The following is a 20,419-nucleotide window of genomic DNA, read 5'->3' as shown; positions in this document are numbered from 1 at the left end:
ACTAAAAGATATTGATGTAGGTGGAGGCTGGTATCAGTGTAAACTCTTTATTGGTACAACACACTGTCATTTTGCCTGAAGATGAATAATGCAGGTTTCTTACAGACTGAATATGCACATCTGGTGACCTGCTTGACCAGATAAACTGCACCATTGGCTACGACAATTCATTAGAACTACAGCTACAGATTTTTCTAGTCAGGGCTGAAGTAAAAAGCAGACTTTAGCTATCAGACATGCACAGCTGTAGGACAATATCATATCTGAAAACTGAAGGAGAAACAAATTCAGAACTAGGCAAGACCTGGAGATTTCAAAAGCATTGCCCATCATCTCTGCTGGAGCTCTTTCTTAGAGAAGGATTCTTAGCAAACTGAGCATAAACTGATGCAAATCATTCCACGAAACCACTTGCAAGACATGAGCCATCAGATGTGGCTGTAAAATCTGCACTTGCAATTAGGTTGAAGGGTTCTTTGATGGTAATTAAACTCTAATTCCAACGCAGGAAAGGCGAATTGTCATGTTCTCCACATGGTATTTAATTCTCAGATGCTGCTCCTTCACCTTTTTCCTCTGGAGGCAAGACTCTGGAGTACAAATTATCAAAAGAGAGCTATAATTTTGGATCTGACATAAAAAAATATGTGTGACTCATAGACACTATGCATCTGTTATCACAGCCCTAAATACATGATTATCTGGTAGACTGAACTTAGAGTTTCTAGAAGAGAAAGTTGCAGTTTCTCCTTAGAATTGCATTTTAGGTTTGGTAAATAATCACAGGCACACTTTTTCAGCTTATTACCACAATCAAAGTAAAGCATAAAGCACTTGGCAAGTGGCAGGTGTCTTTTAAAGAATGAAGATGATGTGGGGGTGAGAGCTAAGACCCAGGAATTTCTCAGTAGGATAGAAAATAGATCTAATCTTTCAGTAAAGAGCTGGTTATGATGCAAAGCCTGTAATACTGCCTTAAAAGTGAGATTCAGAAATTGAGGCAAATTTTCTAAGATAAGTAAGGGACTGGAGTGTTGACAGGGATGGCAGGATTCCACTTTTTAGAGTTTTTAAAGAATCAGTCTTGGAGCTGATGTTAGCTAATGTTTTTAATAATTACATCAACCAAAAGAAAATTATGTCAATTAAGTTTCCTGGTGACACAAAATTTAAAGAGGTTTTATGAGTTCATCAGATGTGCAAAACAGTGAGACTTTGAGGAAACAAGCAAAATACAAATTGCAGGCAAAATACAAATTTAAATTCACCAAGTACAATTTTATGGGCAATGACAAAAATTTGCAAAATTTTCTGAGCTGCAAACAATATAAAAAACCCGACAGTCAGAAATGAGCAAGGATATGTATTTGGCAGGTAACCTGTGGGAGTAAAATCAGTCTTTAATATTTTAGTAATTGTTATTGATATAATTTAATAAATTTATGCTCTGAAGCAGTAACAGAGTCTTATACACACTCAGTGATTAGTGTTTTGATCTAGTTTTGTAACAGGAGATGGTAACTTCAGCATTCATAGTCACAGTTCATACCTATTTTTGACTTCTTTTCTTTGGAAATAAGACAGATAATATCATCTGTCTTCCCTAGTGAACTGTGCATTATTGCTCATTTTTCTGTCCAAAAAGAAAGAAGAGTTGACATTTCAAAGATGATTATGCTCTTACTGTCATCACAAAAAAAAAAAAAAAAAAAAAAAAAGATGGCCAAAAAGAGAACAGAGTTTGTTAAAGACCTCACAGAGAAAATCTGCAAGGCAGAAAGACCTCATAAAATCTCCAGCTGTAGGAAAAGCTTTATACAGCACTTACTACCAAAAAATCTAAGTCTCCAGTCCTGGAGAAACATCCCTCATTTTGCAAAAGATATTGTCAATATGTTAAAACACAAGACCTACAAAAACAGTGTATCAGTCACGCAAAATTGCCACCAAGAGGTGAGTGCTGGTGCTTGTTCCTGATGAAATGGATGGACTTGTGAAGCATTTGGCTGCGTGAAACATTTAGGAAATTATGATTTGTTCCTCACTTGGAAGAGGGCATTTCAATGTTTTAGTGCCTTCCAGGGAAACAGTAACAGCAGACTGTGAAATGTGTGTCATATATTAACACGTTCACTGCTGTGCCTGAGCATATTCTGTGTGTTTATGTGCTTTGCATGCTGCTACCTCCTAAACACTGAAAGTTAGAGATCTGCCTGAGGCTCTTCTTTTCTTCCCACATGGCACTGGAAACAAACTATGGAAGGGAGGGTAGGAGAATGCTAAAATTTGCTGTTATCTAAATTCATATTTGCACTGCTGACTTCCAGTGTTTGTATATGGATCTCATAGCTGCTGTAAATTATATGATGCTGTGGGATTTCTTTTTTCATTATTTAAAAATTTAATTTTCAATAATTATTAAATTATTTTCAATCATTTTTAGTTTAAAATGGTACAAAGCTAAGAAAAAGGGTTTTGTAAAGTATATTCTGATATCTGAATAGAGAGGAACTAATTAAAGGAAGAGTTTAATGTATGTCTTGATTTTGTAAGTGAAAAGGATGGACAGGAAGGGTCGCTATCAGCTTTTACAGCCCAGAAAATACCTAAAGTAATAAGCCAAGTTAATACCTGAGTACCTTCTAAGCATCTAAACAGCCTTCAAAGTAGCAGAAGTGACTACCCAATTCAAAGACTGGGGTTATCAGACAGCTTTTTAGTAAAGCTAAACCCAGCCACACAAGGATGCAACCTCTGTTAACTCACTGATCTGAGTGTCAGAGTATCCACCTAACTTATATGGAATTTGTCTTGCTTACCCACTCCTCTATGAAGATGTCTTTAACACACAGTCCACTTAAAAATTCTTCAGAGGAGCTTAACATTTCTTTAGAGACAGGACTGGGACATAGGCAAGTGTCCCTGTTGGCTGCCTCCAGCAGCAATACAAATATCCCATAGGTGTTTGTCTGATCCCACTGTGCCACTGCACTCCTTACAAGAATCAGTTCCCACCAAAACCTTTTGGTAGCTAAAAAAACCAACCTAACTCCTTAATTCTGATGTGATAATCTCCCTGAAGGATTCATGGTTGGGGTTTTTTTGGTTCCTGTTGCTTCCTTGTTCAGCACAAATGCAATGAAGAGGCTGCCAAGCAGCCTTCATCACCCTGAGTCCCATCCCTCAGCCCCCTCGGTACCAGCCACGCTGGGATTAACGATTAGCCCACAACAAAGCAGCTGAACTTTAATTCTCTTGCTCATGGGAATAAAGCCCCAGAGTCCATGATTAAATCAACCTGTTTTTCAGACACTCTGGAGCTCTGAAGCACATTTTATAACCAGCTAAGGAAACTACACAAAGCTTTCATTTTCAGTTAAAGCCTCTGCAGTGTGGTGTTCCTTTTCCACGGGGGAGACTGAATTGCTTGCTATCCTGTCTTTACTTGCCATTGTCAATATTTCCTTCAGTTAAGAAACAACTGCTGCTCTAACAAAATGCACAAATCTGCTGAACATCCCATGTGTGACTCCAAGGCTAGGCATAATTAAACATTACCCTTTTCTATAACAAAAATTATTTATTTAAAAAATTATTCTGATGTTTTAAACACATTGAGAGATTTTTTCTTTATTTTGGATAGATGCATGCTCAGGCACATTCTTGCAAAATATTACATCACCAGATGTGTCTTTGTACTTTATAGGGGTCTGTACAAACTAATAAACCATAAAGACAAAGCTAAAACTTGAAATACATGGAGTTATTTGTCTGTGGTTTAAACATCTTCCACAGTGAATATTTTCCTGCTTAAGATGATCCAAAAGTTCATTAACCATGAAGACCACACCTGTACTTCCTTAAATGCTATTCTCTTAACTAGAGAATTTGAACACCTGCTCTCAGGTAGATTTGTAAAATGAAGCAGGCAGAAACTGCTACATTCAGTATAAAAAATAAGAGGATTTTTCCAGATGTTAAACTGCATCCTTGGTTCCTGTTCTTTGCATTAATATCTGTTTAAAAAATATGTTTTAAATATCTGTTTAAAATATCTGTTTAAAAATATCTGTTTTTCCTTACTGTTACATTTAGCTGTAAACTATTATGCTATACTGTAAATTTCTACTCTAAAAAAAAAATCTTTCTAGGAAATAAATAAAGTGCAACAAGAGAGTTCAAACAATTAATTGCCTTTATTAGCCTGTACATAATTCAGCCCTTTGTAGTTTGGGAATTTTTTGCTTACAGGGAACACACAAAGTATCTTTCTGTGTACCTGCTTCTGCATGGTCCTAAACTAATTGGGCAATGTCTTACAAATTGCATAATTGGCTGAACATTCCTAGCCTTCTGATTTTAATCAGGAACACATGGTGCATATCAATAGTCTACTTCATTACGCCTCAAGAAGATCCAGGCTACTGTCCATTTTCAATTAAATTGTATTTTAAAAGAACAGCAACTTGACCTTTTGGAATACCACATAATAGGTTTAAAAACTTAAGCAGCTTTGGGTTTTTTCCCCTGGAATAGCTGACTAACAAACAGAAATAAGCACCCCTCATTGCAGTATGTCACCAAGGATCAGCCTTCGACACAGCTTTGGATGCATTGGCTCTGTCTTGTGATGATAATACCACCTGAAAAAAAATCAATTGCAAAAGAGTACAGACCTGTGTGTCGCTACAGCCTTGGAGCTTCCTGTTAGCATTGTTTACTAGAAGAACATAGAAGCCACAAAAGAAAACGAGTGGGTGTGATCAAACAGCACAACGCTGAGAGGGCTCCAATCCCAAAAGGCTCACCCTTTTAACCAACAGCAGTATGCAAGAGAAAAATAATGAAAAAGCCTTTCTAAAGGTAATGAGCAGATCACTGCCAGAGCTGGGAACAAAACATGCATCTTTGAAGTGGTCAATTCTATTTATTTCTCCTTAATTCCAACTCTGAAATATCAATTATTTTAAGATTCTCATTACATCCCTGAAAACTGTAAAACAGCCAAGAAGATTTTACCATCAGCATAATTTTCCTCTAATTCGGATTACAGGGATTCTTTTTGTTTACCTGTGGTGACAGCAGTTGTCAGCCAGTATTGCTCTGTGCATGATCCAAAAGAACTGAATCAGTAGCAAGTCATTAGACAGCCAAAACAGCACTGGTCAGGAACTCTTGGCTACATGAGATTTCACACAGCTGAATAGAAGTCATGAGGTACTTTTACTGGGATATATCAGCAGCTCTGGAAAGCTCACAGAAAAAAAATCATGCCCCTCCAGCATGTGCTGGCCATGTTGCTGAAAACCTCTCTGGTCTCTGCAGTTGATGGGTTGAACAGCTGGCTCACTGAAGCTGTAAATATCTGTGATTCATGTGCCCCAATGTTTAGAAATAATACTTCTCTCCAGCTTGAATTGACTCTGGCCTTGTGTAAGTGAAAAGTGACAAAGCCCTACCATATCTCTAGAGCTCAGAAACAATCCCACACAGTGTGCTTGTTCATCACCTAATGAGATGAAAGCATAAAACAAAACCAAAAATAACAACAAAACTCTGAAAAATTATAAAAGTATTCACTAAGCACAATAGCCTAAACAAATGGTACCGAGTATCTCTGCAGCTGAGGTCAGAGGTGATTTAAGTTTATGTAATTGATTATTAGAGACTTTAAATGTCCTTGACCTATATCAATAGAACTATTCCCTCACCTAAAAGTATAAAGAGGCATCTACCACTCTCCAGCTAGGAATTCATCTGGCAGAGGTAAGAAAACTACCCTTATTTCAGGTATAAGTAATTTTTTCTTTATTGACAGGTTCTTCAGTGAAAGTCAATCCACTCTCTTTGGAAGTACACTTCCTTCAAACAGTCCCCCACATGTAGCCAAAAGACTTCTAAAGAAAAAAGGAACAAAATTAAACCTCTTAGAAGAGTGTATTGTGGACACTGTGGAATATTAATAGAGCATCCTCCTGGGCCCTGGATAATCAGAAGCCTATCTTCAAATATTCTAACATTCTATTTTGTTGCTGACAGAGGAACATTTGGACTCAGGGTAAAGTTAGCTTTTGTGAATTCTAATTCTCCTGTCCCACCTACCTTCAAAACAAAGACCTTTAAAAACCTGGTGTGGATACTTTTCCAAGTTTAAACCAAAAATATTTGTGGATAGTTCAGCTGGAGTGTCAAAGGCATCAGGGTCCAGGAGGGACAAGACAAATTATTCTTTGTCATTCTTCTCAAGTATTCTCTCATGAGCAAAAAGTCAGATGTATCCAGATGCCATAGCAGCCAACTGACACTAATGACATCCAGACTGAAGATGCAATTCATAAGCAAAGGTAATTAGGGATTTCAAAGACTTACTAGTTAATATAGTGAGTTTTTGTCACTGAAAGTCTTGAAACAAAATGTAGTGTCATTTTAAAAGCTGTGTTTCTTATCTCAATGAGAATCTATGCTGGAATTATGGAGTTCAGTACCCTGGTCTGGTTTGTACAGGAGGTCAAATGAGACAATCCTAATGGTTTCTTGTAGACTCAAAATCAGTGGATAAAGAAACAGCAAATATCTCCATGACTAGTCATAAAAATAGACTGATCATAATAAAAACAAAGGATCAAAAGAATGAAAAAGTTGGGTTTGCCTACTAACATTCAGAAGTATGACCAAAAAAAAGCACTTGAAGTAATAATCACTGTAAATTATTTAAAAAACAAAAGAAAATTATAAACAACAATAAAGCAAAAAACTTCTACCAACACTTGGCGATCTGCTTCAACCCCAGGAAGGGCATTGCCTTCTGTGGGTTTTATTGGTTTGTTTGATTTTTCCTTAAGGTCACAAAGCAAGATTGTCTTCTCTTCTGCGCAGGGCTATTGGACACCTTAATAGATTTCATTATACAAGGCATTTCTCTGACATTCAGCTGACATTTGACTGTTCATGACCTCTCCTGAAGTGACAGAAAATACGTCCAAATCTACCTAGAAATAAAATACATGTGTGGCAGAGAGCAGGAAAGAAATTTCAGGTGGAAGCAACACCAGAATTATTTTTGACACAACCATTTTCACATGTTTCAAGTGTTCAAAAACACTAAGACTGAAAAAAGCACTACTCCAACTCTTCTTCACTACTTAAGACAGTAAAGTCAATAATGGGATTTTCAGTGTAGTGGTTTGAGCAGAAAAAGTGACTATGGACTGAAGTGAGAAAGGGATTACAGTCAAAAGTGCACAACAGACTTGGGTGACTGGCTCCACTTGGTTTATCTTCATTGTACTTACAAATTAAGTGATAGGTAAAATGAAATAAAAGGAGGGCTGACCTCAGTGTCTAATTGCAAAATGTACATCCCCCTAGCAAAAAAAAACTTAGCTGGAAAAACTTCATCCCATTGTGGTTTGTATCATCATTGCTCACCCTTTGCCAAAGACATTGGCTGTCACTTACCTGAAGGAATTCCTCTCTTTTTCAGAGCACTTGCGGATACCAGCTCCCAGAATTACTCAGTAGTTTGGAAGATGCTAGCTGCCAGTTTGGGCCACAAGCCCTGCAAAGGACTTGCCATTTTCCTTGGGATCCTGGCCTCCTTGCCAAGTCAATCACCTTGAAACTGTCAGATTTGCTTCAGTTCACCTCAGACAATTTTAAAAATAAAAGCCTTAAAAATCATTCCTGCAAAACAAAACATTTTGTTCTTGATTATGATACTTAAACCACACTTTAAAACATAAAGCATAAAATAATTGGCATTTAAGATAAACCTGACATAAATATCTTTTCTTCCCTTAGACACATTCAGTTGACGTTCAGCCCCTTCTAAAGAAAAGCTACAGACAAGAGTTTCAGCATTCACAGATCCATCAGAAGCAATGTGCAAATGACAAACTGAAAAATATCACTTGGAAGAATTGTCTTTCAGAAGGGAACCTCTGAGACTTTATTCAGAAACAGAAGCTAAAAGGGCAGCAGCTCAGTAGCATTCATTCTCTGAAACATTTTCATTTCCAGATGACCTAAAAGGTTAGCTTGGAAGCTAGCAATCTATCCTTCATAAATATGCCTTTTTAACTTTTAATATTACTTTAATTTTTCTTGGAGACTATTCCTGTCATAGTAATACTGATGACAGAGCTGGCCCTTATGAAGCTCCCTGTTCTTCTCTATTAGTCTGGGGAGTACAGCTGTCTCCAAAATAAAGAGATACCCAGACTGCATAAACTACTTTCATATTCATGTTTAAGTACTTGAAGTATGTTAGGTGATGTATTAAGTACTCAAGTGTACTCACATGTCTGACTTTGCCAAACCCCATTCTCAAACTAAACTCTTATTCTTTGCAAACCAAGTATTCCCCTCCCTTTAAAACTTAAATTCACTGGTCTCAAAGCACTCCTGGCAGATTAATCTTCATGAAGAACACAGTGGAGCTTCCATTTTCCCTTATAAGACCAAACAGTGGCATCTCCTGTTCTTCTAAGAGCCACAAAATGCACACTCAATCATCTCCTTTGGGGAATTAAAACCCACAACACTTGCTTCTCTGGAAAATCTTCTAACTAATGAGATTTATCTGACCAGCTAAGAGCAAGGGCATGAATCAACAAAGAGCAAGGGCATAAATCAATAGCCTAATAAGTCAGGACTCCTGCTCCTGTGCCTGGATTCTAGTAAAGAAGAACATGGCCCCAGACTCTGGGGAAAAAACATAAAAAGTTTCTGAAGGAAAAATTAAAAATAAAATCCACCTTTCCCAGCTGAATAGTCCTGTCAGTATTAGTGAGTCATACTCCCGAAGATTCCCACCATTATGAGTTAAAATTCTTCTTACTTCAGTTTGAAGCAGCTGAGAGACAGGGGACAAAGAGCCCTCCACCAGCCATGGGGGCTGCCATAGTCACTGTTGTATTGCTTGTGCCACCTCCTGGCTCTGGCCTCCAGCTGAGATGGTGCAAGGGGGGACAGCACAAAGCAGTACCAATCTGAACCAGGGATGCAGAAGTAGTTCCTTAGATGTCATCACAGCTCTCAGATTCTGTGCTGCAATTTGTTCTTCTGGAAAGGAGGGTTGGGAGAACCAACTGCTCAACCTCTGCAAACAGCTAAAGGCACAAATCCACTTCCTGATCGATACAACTTTGATGATTGGTAACTATGATCAATCCCATTCCCCCTCAGGTACCTGCTGACAAACCAGACTTTTAGGGAATAAAGCTTGCCAAATTTATTATAGAACAGTATTGCCCTCCTGTGGCCAAAGACTATTCCAAAGAACCGAATCTTATGAGGGTTTCTCTGTATTTTTTTATTTATTTGTTTCTTTCTTTTCTTCTCATGCACAGCCTGCTACCCACCTTTCTGAAAGGAACTGACAGCTGGGAGACTCACCTGCAAGCCTCTCCAGAACCTAGATCCAAAGCTGCTTTGGGCATTTTTCAAGGCATAGAAGCTGAACAGAAAAATAAGCAGTAGCCATCATCTCAGTCCCTCTAGCTCCTTACATTTCTCCTGATAATGCTCTTCACATCAGAAATTATTATCTGCATTCATCTTCAGTGGTGACGTATGATAGTGACAGCATAACTTTCTGTGCACTGCCATTAATCAGTCCTCTTCTACCTTAGATTTACTGCCTGTTTAGTAATCCAAAAGTAGAATGTGCGCATTTTCAGACTAAGAGACAACCTATTCCTCCACTGGGAGCAAGCATGGACCTTCCAGACCTTCCCCAAACCCATGTAAGAAAACTGATTTTTTCTGATTTAAAAGTCTTTTGGCTTAGGTCCTTAGCAGGACCTGAGTGACTTAGCAAACACAGTGTAAGAGTTTGCAGACACACACAGCAATAACAGAGACTACAGCGGGGCTGACACACAGCTCCCCATGGCAACACCCAAGTTCACAGGCTACAGAATTAATGCACAAAGCAGAAGACTTCATCCCACCCTTGAATGCATAAAGTTCTCTCTGAAATCCCCATAACTTAGCCAACAAAAGTATCACTTAACCAAGAAAATTACAGCTTTTTCTTGGACTAAATACTTGGAGATAAGAACCTCTTAAATATTGATCAGCCATACACCTGAGAAAACACTGTTGCAATAAAGGATTTACATAAACAGCAGGACAAATGCAGCTTAAAGCAGTCTAAATTCTTCACCATTATGTCAAAATGTTGTTGAAAACCAAGATACAGTTTCCGTGGCGAATAATTTCACTTTATGTATATCATGGAATGGGCTTCCAATCTATTTTACCTGCCAACAGTCAGTTAATATGACTCAGCTTTTCTGCCCAGCTGTCAAAGACTGAAGAAAAAAGGATAAGCAGCTCCATCTTCCTTTTCTAATTGTCAGCTATGCAGTACAAGAATGATTGACCTTTCCTTTTCACAATATGTGTGTCTTTAATCAAGTCTGATTTCAATTTATACATATGTTCCAGTATCTTCTGCACTGGATTTTTGTGTTGCTCCATTCAGGTTAAAGAAACCAGTCACAAATAATCCATATAGCCAGAGAAAGTTTGGAAATACATCTGTGCTCAAAATATGCAAAAATATTTTAAGTCGTTTCTGGAAAACAAACAGCCCAAAACAAGGGACAAATCCTGGGCCACAACAGACTTGCTTGGACATAGCCATAGTTTTTCAATGCACTGGAATGCAGCAAACAATGCCCACTCCAAGACACAATTTTGTTCTGGTTAAAATAAAAAAAGCCTTTGTGTTTCAGGTAAGTACTGACAGCAAATTTTACTTGCTGTCTAATTTATGAACATTTAATTTTAATGATCATCTAGGAGAAACAGCATCTGCTCAGCATTAGGGTCCAGAAGAGTCTGTGGAATGTGATGAAAAATCAGAACTTCATACCCAGCTGAGTACATAGAGACAGGGAGAGCAGGATAAAGAATAATTCTCAATCTCTTGGAAGGATCTGAAAAGGTTTTTTACCTATGCTACCTTTCCAAGAACAGTTTGTACAGACCAAGCAAAGAACTGCAGTCTGGAAGGAAGGAGAATATTTGAAAAGGTTTTATCCACAAGATGACAAGATGAGCAAGTGAACACAGCTCACTTGCTCATGAATTCTGTGTAATCAACGTTAAGTCACAGGCTTGCTAGCATTTTGGTTTAATTGGGCAGAGTAACCATGTCTTCTGGATGGAGGTACAAAAAACAACAGCATTTTTTCAGCTCAAGCTCCACGGCAGTCTTGCAGTGAGGACATGCACTGGCCACACCTTTCAGCAATGTGTCTTGTAGGACAGGGGAAGAAGGACATTAGATTTCTTCTGGGAACCCTGGAGACATCATCCATTTCCTTTTGTGTATCTTTTCCTAACCCTATGGCAATGAACAGCCACATTTGGATGTTGCTGCTCACTCTCAAGTGCAGTAAATTTTTCATTGTTCCTTTTAATTTTCCATCTTTTCTAATCAGTTTTTATTTTGGATGCCACCTAGGAAACACAAATGAAAAATTAGTAAGATATTTAGATTCCCATTTATTTTTATTTTGGGCTGCTGGATTCATCATCTGTAGTGCTCAATATTAGTTATGCCACATGTAACACTCTCCAGAATAATTCTTTTCATTTAACCACTTTTCCCTAGAAAACAATTTTCTTGACAATTACCCTGATTTCTTTTCTTATGGTAGCTCATCTTGCAGAAGCAAGAGAATCCAACTGAAAAAGTGAGGCTAAGAGGATGCCACCAGCTAGTGCAGGCTTTTTTGCCTCTCCTCTTGCTTTTTTACCCAGCTTATGGCAAAGAAAGTCAATTCATTGTCCCTCCCATAGCACATTTCTGTTCTATTTGCAAGCTCAGTACTCCTTGCTGTGTTGTGAAACCCTACCTGCTCTCCTTTGCAGCACATCTCTACCTGGATACTGTGTACTTCAGGCAAGGAAAAAGTCTCTTCTTTTGGCTCCTAAGTCTTTTTTTCAAGCTGTTGTACAGAGGAACTTAAAAATCTGTGAGAATTGCTCCCATTCCTGAAAATGGTATGACCTCATCTCCCTCTACAATTATTGTCCTTTTGGGTTCATTCCTCTTGAGCAGACGTTCAGCCACTGCTACTCAGGCTCTGTACATCTGAATGCCTCCTAGCCAATAAGGTTAACAAAATACCCTGAAATCAGTGTTTGGCTGTTGAAGTCCTTCTAACTCAACTGCAGTCTCTCCCTCCTTGAGGAATTCTCTGTGATGCCCACTAGGAAGCACTAATATCTCAGACATAGAAAGGGATGTAGATTTTTTTTCTAGCTCTGAAATCCTCCCTTTGTACCTTCTATAGGAAGAGTAATTATTTCAGCTGGACTGGAAGAACCCATCTGCCTATTTGCTTTATTTTTTACAGTTCCCATGACCCTTCTTCTGCCTAAATAGCTGAAAATTCAGGAACAGTAATGAGAATGAAACATAATGAGAATGAAAACTACTCCGTTTAACATTCTCAAGTGCTCATGCCAGAGCTTGTAATATTCTAAAATGCCAACTGCTGAAGGCTGCTCACCAAACATTAAATTCCCCATATAACAGTAACTTGAAAAATACTGCTGCTTCTCTTCATAAGTTCTGATAACAAACATGCCAGGAAATAGAGATGCTTCTGTGTGTCTCAACAGATATAAAAAAAGATACTGAGTTCCATCTGAATAATGCAAACTGCAACATACAACTCTTCCTTGCACATCTAGGAAAAGAGAGCCAGGAGTTTTGAAAGATGCAGGTGTTTGGTAAAGTTTGAAAGCTACATACACAACGGAAAAGGAACCGGAGTGTCGTGGTTTGAGAGGAAGTGAGTTTTTTGGGAGGTGGTGGTCAAAAAAAAAGAAGAAAAATAATTATGAATATAAACTTAGAAAGCTGTGATATCCATGCTAAAGGGAAAAAATGAAGAGAGCTCATGAAGGTAAGTAAACAAGGAATAGCATGACCTAAGGGAGATGGGAAGTGGAAGAAGAAGAAAGCAAAGCAGAGAAGCAAGAGGCAGAAATTACTCAAGGCAGCAGGACACAAAGGTACTTGCTGAAGACCTCCTCCTGTCACAGCTCACCGTGAAAATCAGCACTGCAGAAGCCATTGGCATTGCTGTCCTACATTTTTGAGGAGAAACAGGGATGAAGTGAAACTGCAACCATACTTGGAAGGAGCCCTTAACTAAATTTCAGACAAAAAAGACACAGTTGCTCTGGTAGAACTGATGTAAAGGAGCACATTTGTGTGTTTCTGTACTGCACTGTCGAATTCCAGAAAGGATGATTCAGGAAGAATGGAGTTACAATCAATTATCTGTAATAGGATGATGAGAGAAAAACACAGCACTTCAGTATATGGTTTTCAAGGAGATGGCACTTGGCATTCTTCAGAATACTTTTTGTTACTTCATTTTCTGTTCCACTAAAGAGCTCTTGCATTTTTATTTATTGAATTTGACACAAACATGAGTTCCACTGATGGGCTTCATCTCACAGAGGAGCAGCATTACTCAAGCAGGTGAGATCCCTGTTAGAATTCATTTGTTCATTTTACACTCATTGTTTATTTTATAGTAATAAGCTACAGCCCAAATTCCAAATAGAAGCTACCTATATATACTATTAAAAATGCAACTAGTCTCACAGAAGTGTCGTTCATGAATTATAAAATATTAGTACCAGAATTAAAAACCAAAGATGGTTTCTGGGATTCTCATTTCTTCGGAGACCACCTCTCATTACAAATCTTGAACATATTCAGAACCTAAACTCCATCTCATTGAAATAAAATTTCCTTTCAGGAAGGGAAACTAAATCTTGCAATTTCAATGGGGATCAATTGGGCAAGCTTTGGTCCATGTCCCTGCACTTGATGGCATCCCATGCCTTTTGATGGCTTTCACTTGGGCAAAGATTTTTTTTTTTAAGTATCCATGTCATGTCACTCATATCTTCCTCTCAAAGTTCTGTCTTCCTCCTTGATTTTTTTCCCTTCATTTTGCAAAATCTGTGAGCTTAGTTTGGGCATCTATTTGGCCCTTTGCACTGCACCTCATGTAATTCTGGTCCTTTTACTGTAGTCACTAAATTTCCCAATTTTCTGGGGTCTTGGGTTTTTTTCAGTTGCATTTCATTTGATCATATCTCCTTTCCAGTGTTTATAAGTCTTTCCTTTCTGTTTCACAAGATTTCGTTTCCCTTCCCGAAATTTGAAACAAGTCAAGATTCCACGTAAAAAATCCTTATTCCCTGCACACTTATGAAAAGGAAAAGAAAATAAAAAAGAGCCTTTACAAGTATGTGCTGAGAATTGGATAGAAAGGAAAGATGGATTCACCTCTTCTACTAAAAGTCATGTAGAGCTGCAGTCAGGAGGACTAAAACAAAGGAACAATAATTCCTGTGAGTTCTTCATTTCCTCTCAAAACAAGTCATGGTTCACTTTAATCAGCTGCAAAGATCTTTTCAGAAAGGGAAGAACTGATAAGCTGGTTTTGATATGCTTATCTTCAGCATCAGCCCTAAACAATTTAGCTGAGGAAGTAATTTCAGGAGGAAAACAGCAACAGTCAGCTGTTATAACTTCTGGAAATTAACTACTCTAGAGGGATGTTTTGTAATAATATAATATCAACACTTGCTTTTTTCTTCTATGAAAATTAAGTGCATGGAGGAAATGATCCACTTTATGAGAATACATATTTTAAAATAAATTCCAAACTGGTTAGTTCTCTTTGATATTCCACTAATTCTCATTAAAGACATAGGTAAGAAGGGAATGTAAAAACAAATGCTTCCCCAGTTCATCTCTTCAGCACGTTATGTAATTCATTTTCTTCAGTCTGACACTGTTTAACTTCCTGCTTGAATGCACAGAATTAAATCCAAGGAAAATAAAGAAGCTATTTCAGAAAAAGAAAACAGTTACATAGATTAACTTAATTTAAATGCACAGGAGAAAAAAATGTATCATTCACACTAAAACAGAATAGTTTTCCTAAATTCAGACTTGGAACAAAGCAGACATAAAATTTCTGATGCTGGAAAAGGACACATTCTCTGGGTTTGCTTGGACAGGAAAGTGAGAGTGACCCATGCAGAGAATCCTGGAGACAGGAGCTGTGATGCAGCCTGGTTTGTTTTTTTTTTTTTTGAGCTGAAAATGGAGTTTTCCCAGAGAAGGCAGGTTTACAGCAATGTCTCAGGTACAGCTGTCAGCCTCTGGGCCACTGAGGGATGAGTGTGTAAAGTGCTTTTAAGACAACTGTGACTTTCCATCCCAGTGAGCTATTGCAGCTGCCTTAAGGGAATATCAGAGGAATCCAGGTCCCTTTAGCCCTGCTAAAGTAGTCAAAATTGATGTCTAAAAGCTGATTCTGACCTTGGTCTGAGATTTACAGAACAGCACACAGTGAAAGAACAGGCTTAATCCCTTGACAAACAGGATTGTGTCTTCAATGAGAGAGCTCAGCTCAACCAGTCCAGATACGTATCTCCAACTATCTTGTCCTGGAAAACTTAAAGCACATCTGAATAAATTCTCCTTAATTTAATTCTCTTTAATTTAAGGTGAATTACATATCTCTCTAAAAAATCAATGTATAAGGTCCACAAAGATGCTTTCTCTCTTATTACTAAAAGAAATTAAAAGAAGAAATAGCTTCACTCCCTGTTTACAAAACCATACTGAGAGATGGATGCCAGGCACAGAGAATGTTTTCTGTGGCCAAATAAAGACGAGGCATCTCCAAAGCCATCTTGATTTGTAAAGCTCCTGTGCTATCAATTCCAACATTAACCCAGAAGAATTTGTCGAGAATGAACCTGTATCTGTATAGGGCCAAAAAGCCTTCAAAATATTAATATCTAATCCAAAATACAAGAAAACCCTACAGGTGCAAGTAGAGCCAGTAGGATTACACAGAGTGTTAAGGTACCTTTGTGGCTCTTCATGAGACCAGGCTGTAAGTCACTACTGAGTTCAGTTTGTTCAGCCTGGAGAAGAAAAGACTTTTGGGGGACCTTAGAGCAACTTCCAGTGCCTAGAGAGGCCCTGAAAGAGAGCTGGAGAGGGACTCTTAATCAAGGAGTAGTGATAGATAAAATTGCTACTTCCTCCTTTTTTTCCCTTTTGCCAGTCCTGCCCTGATTTTCTTTGGGGCTCTTGTTGTGGAGGTGCATGTACCAGCCTGGCTCTTGGCAGGTTTAGGTTCTGGCCAGTCCATGCCAGCAGCCGAATGGAATCTGAAAGTCACAACATGGTGGCTGGTGCTTCCCCTTATGTGGTTTCCTTGCCTTCACCAGCTCAGCAAATCTGGGTACCCCTGACAATATCCTTGTTATGATGCACTTATATTTCCCCATTATGATGCTCTTATTTTCTTACCATTTTCCCATCTGAGGCCTATCTGTGTGATCCCAGCATTGCTGAGTCCCCCCAGAAGCCAAGTATGCTCTCCTTTCCCAGAAGACAGCCCTGTTCCCATTGACAAGACCTCCAAGTCCACGTGGAGTCCATGTGGGTGCTGCCAGAGCAGCAGGTGGGATACTCCTGTGCACCCCTGCCCCACAAAAATGAAGTATCAGGTCCCCAAGAAGAAAGGTGCGTGCAGAACATCCCCCTGAGCACCTGCCAGAGCTGATTTTAGCTGGTGCCCCACTGTGCAAGCAGAGACCCCAGAACTGTGGAAGGTGCTCTGGCCTTTCCCTCATGCAGTTCCTGGTATTAACCCCACTGGCACCCCAGAACGGTTCTGGGGGTGACACTGGTGCTGTCCCCAGGCACTGCTCAGGCTGTGCCAGGGAGCTGACAGCAACATTATTGTGCCAGCAGGACAGGCTCAGTGTCCACAAGAAAGGATTGGTGAGTCTCCAGAGCTGACACTCTATGGCCCCCAGGCCTCTTTTCCCCTCCTGCAGTACCAGGCCAACAAGCTGAGCCAGACAGGGACCAATGAAGAGGGCTTCTACAACTGTTCCCCAACAGCCAGCAGGAGCTGACACAGTTGGCACAGAAGGTCAGGTTAGGGGTCTTCATGCTCACTGTCTGGCAGTGCAAAAGCCAGGGATGCTCTGGTAGCCAGCTGCAAACCACCTACCGGACCCTCATTTACCCAAAAAGGCTCATTTCTGCAGAAATTAGGTATTTTGAGAGGGTACATGGTGTTATCAGCGGTTCCTGTGGCTAGTGGTTCTCACTAGCCAGGCAGCCCACTAGCAGGGGTAAGGGGTAACCCGGCTCCCCGGGGGAGTGTGGCACTGACACCAGCTGCCTCTGTGCCATCCCCTCAGGGGCTGCACCTGCCAGATGGGGGGCACCTCAGACACACCACTACAGCAAAATTCTTGCTTGACAAAGGTGGGATATAATCAATTCCTAAAGACCCCAACAGTGCACACTCAGAAAGCAAGCTATGAAACTTGCTACTTCCTCATTCTTTTCCAGTGTCCAGCCTTGTTCTGGTTTTTCTCAGAACTCTGGCCAGTAAAGTTCATGTCCCAGCCTGGCTCTCAACCAACAGGTCATTGCAGCAGTAGCAGGGCTTGTGTTTGGGGGTTTGGGGTCCGGCCATTCCCACCAGAGACTCAAATGAAATCTGAAAGTTGCAGATCTGTCGTGAGCACTTCCCCTTTTGTGGTTTCCTTGTTGTCTCCAACTCAGCAAAACTGGGAAATCCTGGCATAATTTCCCTGTCATTATGCACTCATATTCTCTCCTTGAAACTCGGGGTGGATAGGAGGGAAGTAGCAGCAGGGACTGTGTCACATTCATATTTTCTGAAAAATCCTTTCACCCAGGACTTTTCTCCTGGGAAGCTGAAAAGCCTCAGAGAAAAAGGAAAACAAATTCTTATCTCATTTGCTTCTCCTGTGTGGTGCTCACATGTGGAATGAGTTTGGAGATTGTTTACCAATAGGTGGCGGTTTCATTGGGTTTCTGTGAATTGTTTTGACTTATTGGCCAATCAGGGTCAAACTGTGTCGGGGCTCTGGAAAGAGTCACGAGTTTTCTTTATTATCTTTTTAGCCTCCTGTAAGTATCCTTTCTGTATTCTTTAGTATAGTTTAGATTAGTATTCTTTAATATAATATAGTATCATAAAATAATAAGTTAGCCTTCTAAGAACATGGAGTCAGATTCGTCATTCCTTCCTGCCACAGGGCACCCAGCAAATACAATAGCGACTGAGCATTGTGAAGAGGAAAACCCTGCAGCCACCCCATCTCCAGCCCCGCTTGTGTTCCCTCAGCCCCTGCAGTACCATGAAGTTCACAGAAACAAATTGTAGGATCATTTATGTTGGAAAAGACCTGACAGATCATCAAGTCCAACTGTTAACCCAGCATTACAAAGTTTACCACCAAACTACGTCCCTAAGCACTACATCTACATGTCTTTTAAATGTCTTTAGGGTGGTGACTCCACCACTTCCTTGGGCAGCCTCTTCCAGTGCTTGACAACCCTTCCAAAAAAGAAAGTTTTCATGACTTACCCTGGTTCAATGTGAAGCCATTTTGTCTTGTCCTGTGACTTGTTATCTGGGAGAAGAGAACAAGCTCCACCTCACTACAGCCCTTTCAAAAAGTTACAGAGAGCAGTAAGGTCCCCCTCAGGGGGGCCTCCTACCATCAAAGAAACCTGTGGAAGAGGTTTTACAGCAACTTCTGTGAGCTAGAGAGAAGTTTGATAAGAAGATCCATGTTTACCCCTGAAAGAATTTCCTACTAAGGTCATTCACATAGAAACCAAGAAAGAAAAAAGAATAAATAAAGAAAACTGCAACTGTCTGTTCCAATAAGCACTTTGTTTGTCTTTCATGACCAATGAGTAAAGTGTAAACTTATGAGTTTTGTAAGAATGTATAAAAAGCATGCATGCTACAATAAAAACAGGCTTGAAGCCTTCTGAAAATTGAGTGTGTTGCTTTGTACTTGTGACCATCTCAACTATGACACAAACCCTGCTCCTCATAAGATTTGCTCTCTCTTAAAATAATCGCAGCCCAGTGGCTGGCACTTCCCTTTCTGCAGTTTCTTTGCCTCACATAATTTTCCTGGTATGATACATTAATTTTCTTCCTTGAAATCCTGTGCCCACCCAGTGGTGGGAATATAAAAGGAGATCAGCAGGAGCAGGAGGTAGTGTGCAGAGGAGAGCCCTACAAACACCGCAGCCCCAGCCTCACTCGTGGCTCTCAGCCTTCCCAGCACCATGAGGGTCCTTGCACCTGCCCTGGCTGCTATGCTCCTTGTGGCCATCTGCTCCCTGGCTGAGGCTGATCCCAGTGTCTCCAGGAGTGCTGCACTTTCCAAGAAGAACGGTAGGTTCTCATTCCCCAGGAGAGAGCCCCATGCCCACTGATTAGACCCTCACGTCTATGGAGAAGGCTGGGAGCTGATGGTCATCACCAGTGCAGAGATGGAGGTTTTCAGGGGGTGTTCCCAGAGGACACAGGACAGGTGATGGCAAATCCCCTGGGAGACACAGGCAGAGCCTGTGCTGCAGTGTGGGGTCTCACTGGGCCCATCTCTCTTCCTGCACAGGATTTGAAATCCCCGTCTGCTGCCTCTCCTACATTTCACGCCCCATTCGACGCAGCATGATCACCTCTGCCTACGTGACCAGCAATCTCTGCTCAGTGCCAGCCGTGGTGTAAGTACCCAACACTGCTGGGGTCCAGGGTGCACCTGCCGGGGCAGTGCCCCAAGGGTGTCCAAGGTTGTCCAGGAGGGGGAAGGGCATGGACAGGGACAACCAGGTGGACCTAGCAAAAGCACCCTGATGCCCTGGCTGAGTGCCTCAACACTGGTTTTCCCAACAGCCTGATCACCAGGAAAGGGAGGGAGATATGTGCAAACCCCAGTGCTGGCTGGGTGCAGAAATTCCTGGAGGACTTGGAGCTCCAGGTGCACTGACTCCTCCCTGCTGCTGCTCCAGGGCAGTGGGCTCAGCCTGCACCACAAGACTGCAATAAGAGTGCTTGAGCTGCATCCTTCTTCGAAAGGAAAATTTATTACAATTGCCATACACTCGTTTAACTAAATTTTGCTTGCATAAATGCTTGAATAAACTGTTTGGCTTTTCAAATCCTTTGGGTGTCTCTGAAGTCTCTGCTGGAGCCGCAACATGACAGAAGGGACACATGGGGATCCTCTTGCCCTCCCCACCCCTGGTTTCACTGCTACCCACTATGCAGAGTGGCCCCATGACAGCTCCCACAGTACTTCCCTCTCTCCAGCCTGGACTCAGCCCTGCATCCCAGCATGACCCAGACATACCTGTGGGGTGACACTGGCATCTCATCCATTTCTTGGGGCCCCCTCCTCACAGCACATGTGGAGCCCAGTAACAAACTCCCTGGGGCCAGGCAGCCCCGCTGGGCATCTGCAACCAGCTCTTTGACATACTTTCCCCAAAGACTAG

At 40.7% G+C, this 20,419-nt stretch overlaps 1 protein-coding gene across 1 annotated transcript; it reads left to right on the top strand.

Annotated features, from left to right (window-relative positions):
* The first annotated feature begins 19,101 nt into the window (after positions 1 to 19,101).
* LOC119700553 (C-C motif chemokine 5-like) lies at positions 19,102 to 20,086 on the top strand. Its single transcript, XM_038135813.1, has 3 exons — positions 19,102 to 19,316; positions 19,540 to 19,648; positions 19,818 to 20,086. The coding sequence occupies exons 1-3, from the start codon at positions 19,208 to 19,210 to the stop codon at positions 19,909 to 19,911; spliced, it is 312 nt and encodes a 103-aa protein (XP_037991741.1). The 5' UTR covers positions 19,102 to 19,207; the 3' UTR covers positions 19,912 to 20,086.
* Positions 20,087 to 20,419: the final 333 nt, after the last annotated feature.

This window comes from Motacilla alba, chromosome 4, assembly GCF_015832195.1.
Source record: "Motacilla alba alba isolate MOTALB_02 chromosome 4, Motacilla_alba_V1.0_pri, whole genome shotgun sequence".
Lineage (NCBI taxonomy): Eukaryota > Metazoa > Chordata > Aves > Passeriformes > Motacillidae > Motacilla > Motacilla alba.
This window is presented reverse-complemented; position numbering and strand designations above follow the sequence as displayed.

Bases quoted from the DNA above. Each gene is read 5' to 3' on its own strand.
- LOC119700553 (XM_038135813.1), top strand. From the start codon at position 19,208: ATGAGGGTCCTTGCACCTGCCCTGGCTGCTATGCTCCTTGTGGCCATC. The intron at 19,317-19,539 runs GTAGGTTCTCAT...CTTCCTGCACAG, and splicing joins TGCACTTTCCAAGAAGAACG to GATTTGAAATCCCCGTCTGC. The intron at 19,649-19,817 runs GTAAGTACCCAA...TTTTCCCAACAG, and splicing joins TGCTCAGTGCCAGCCGTGGT to CCTGATCACCAGGAAAGGGA.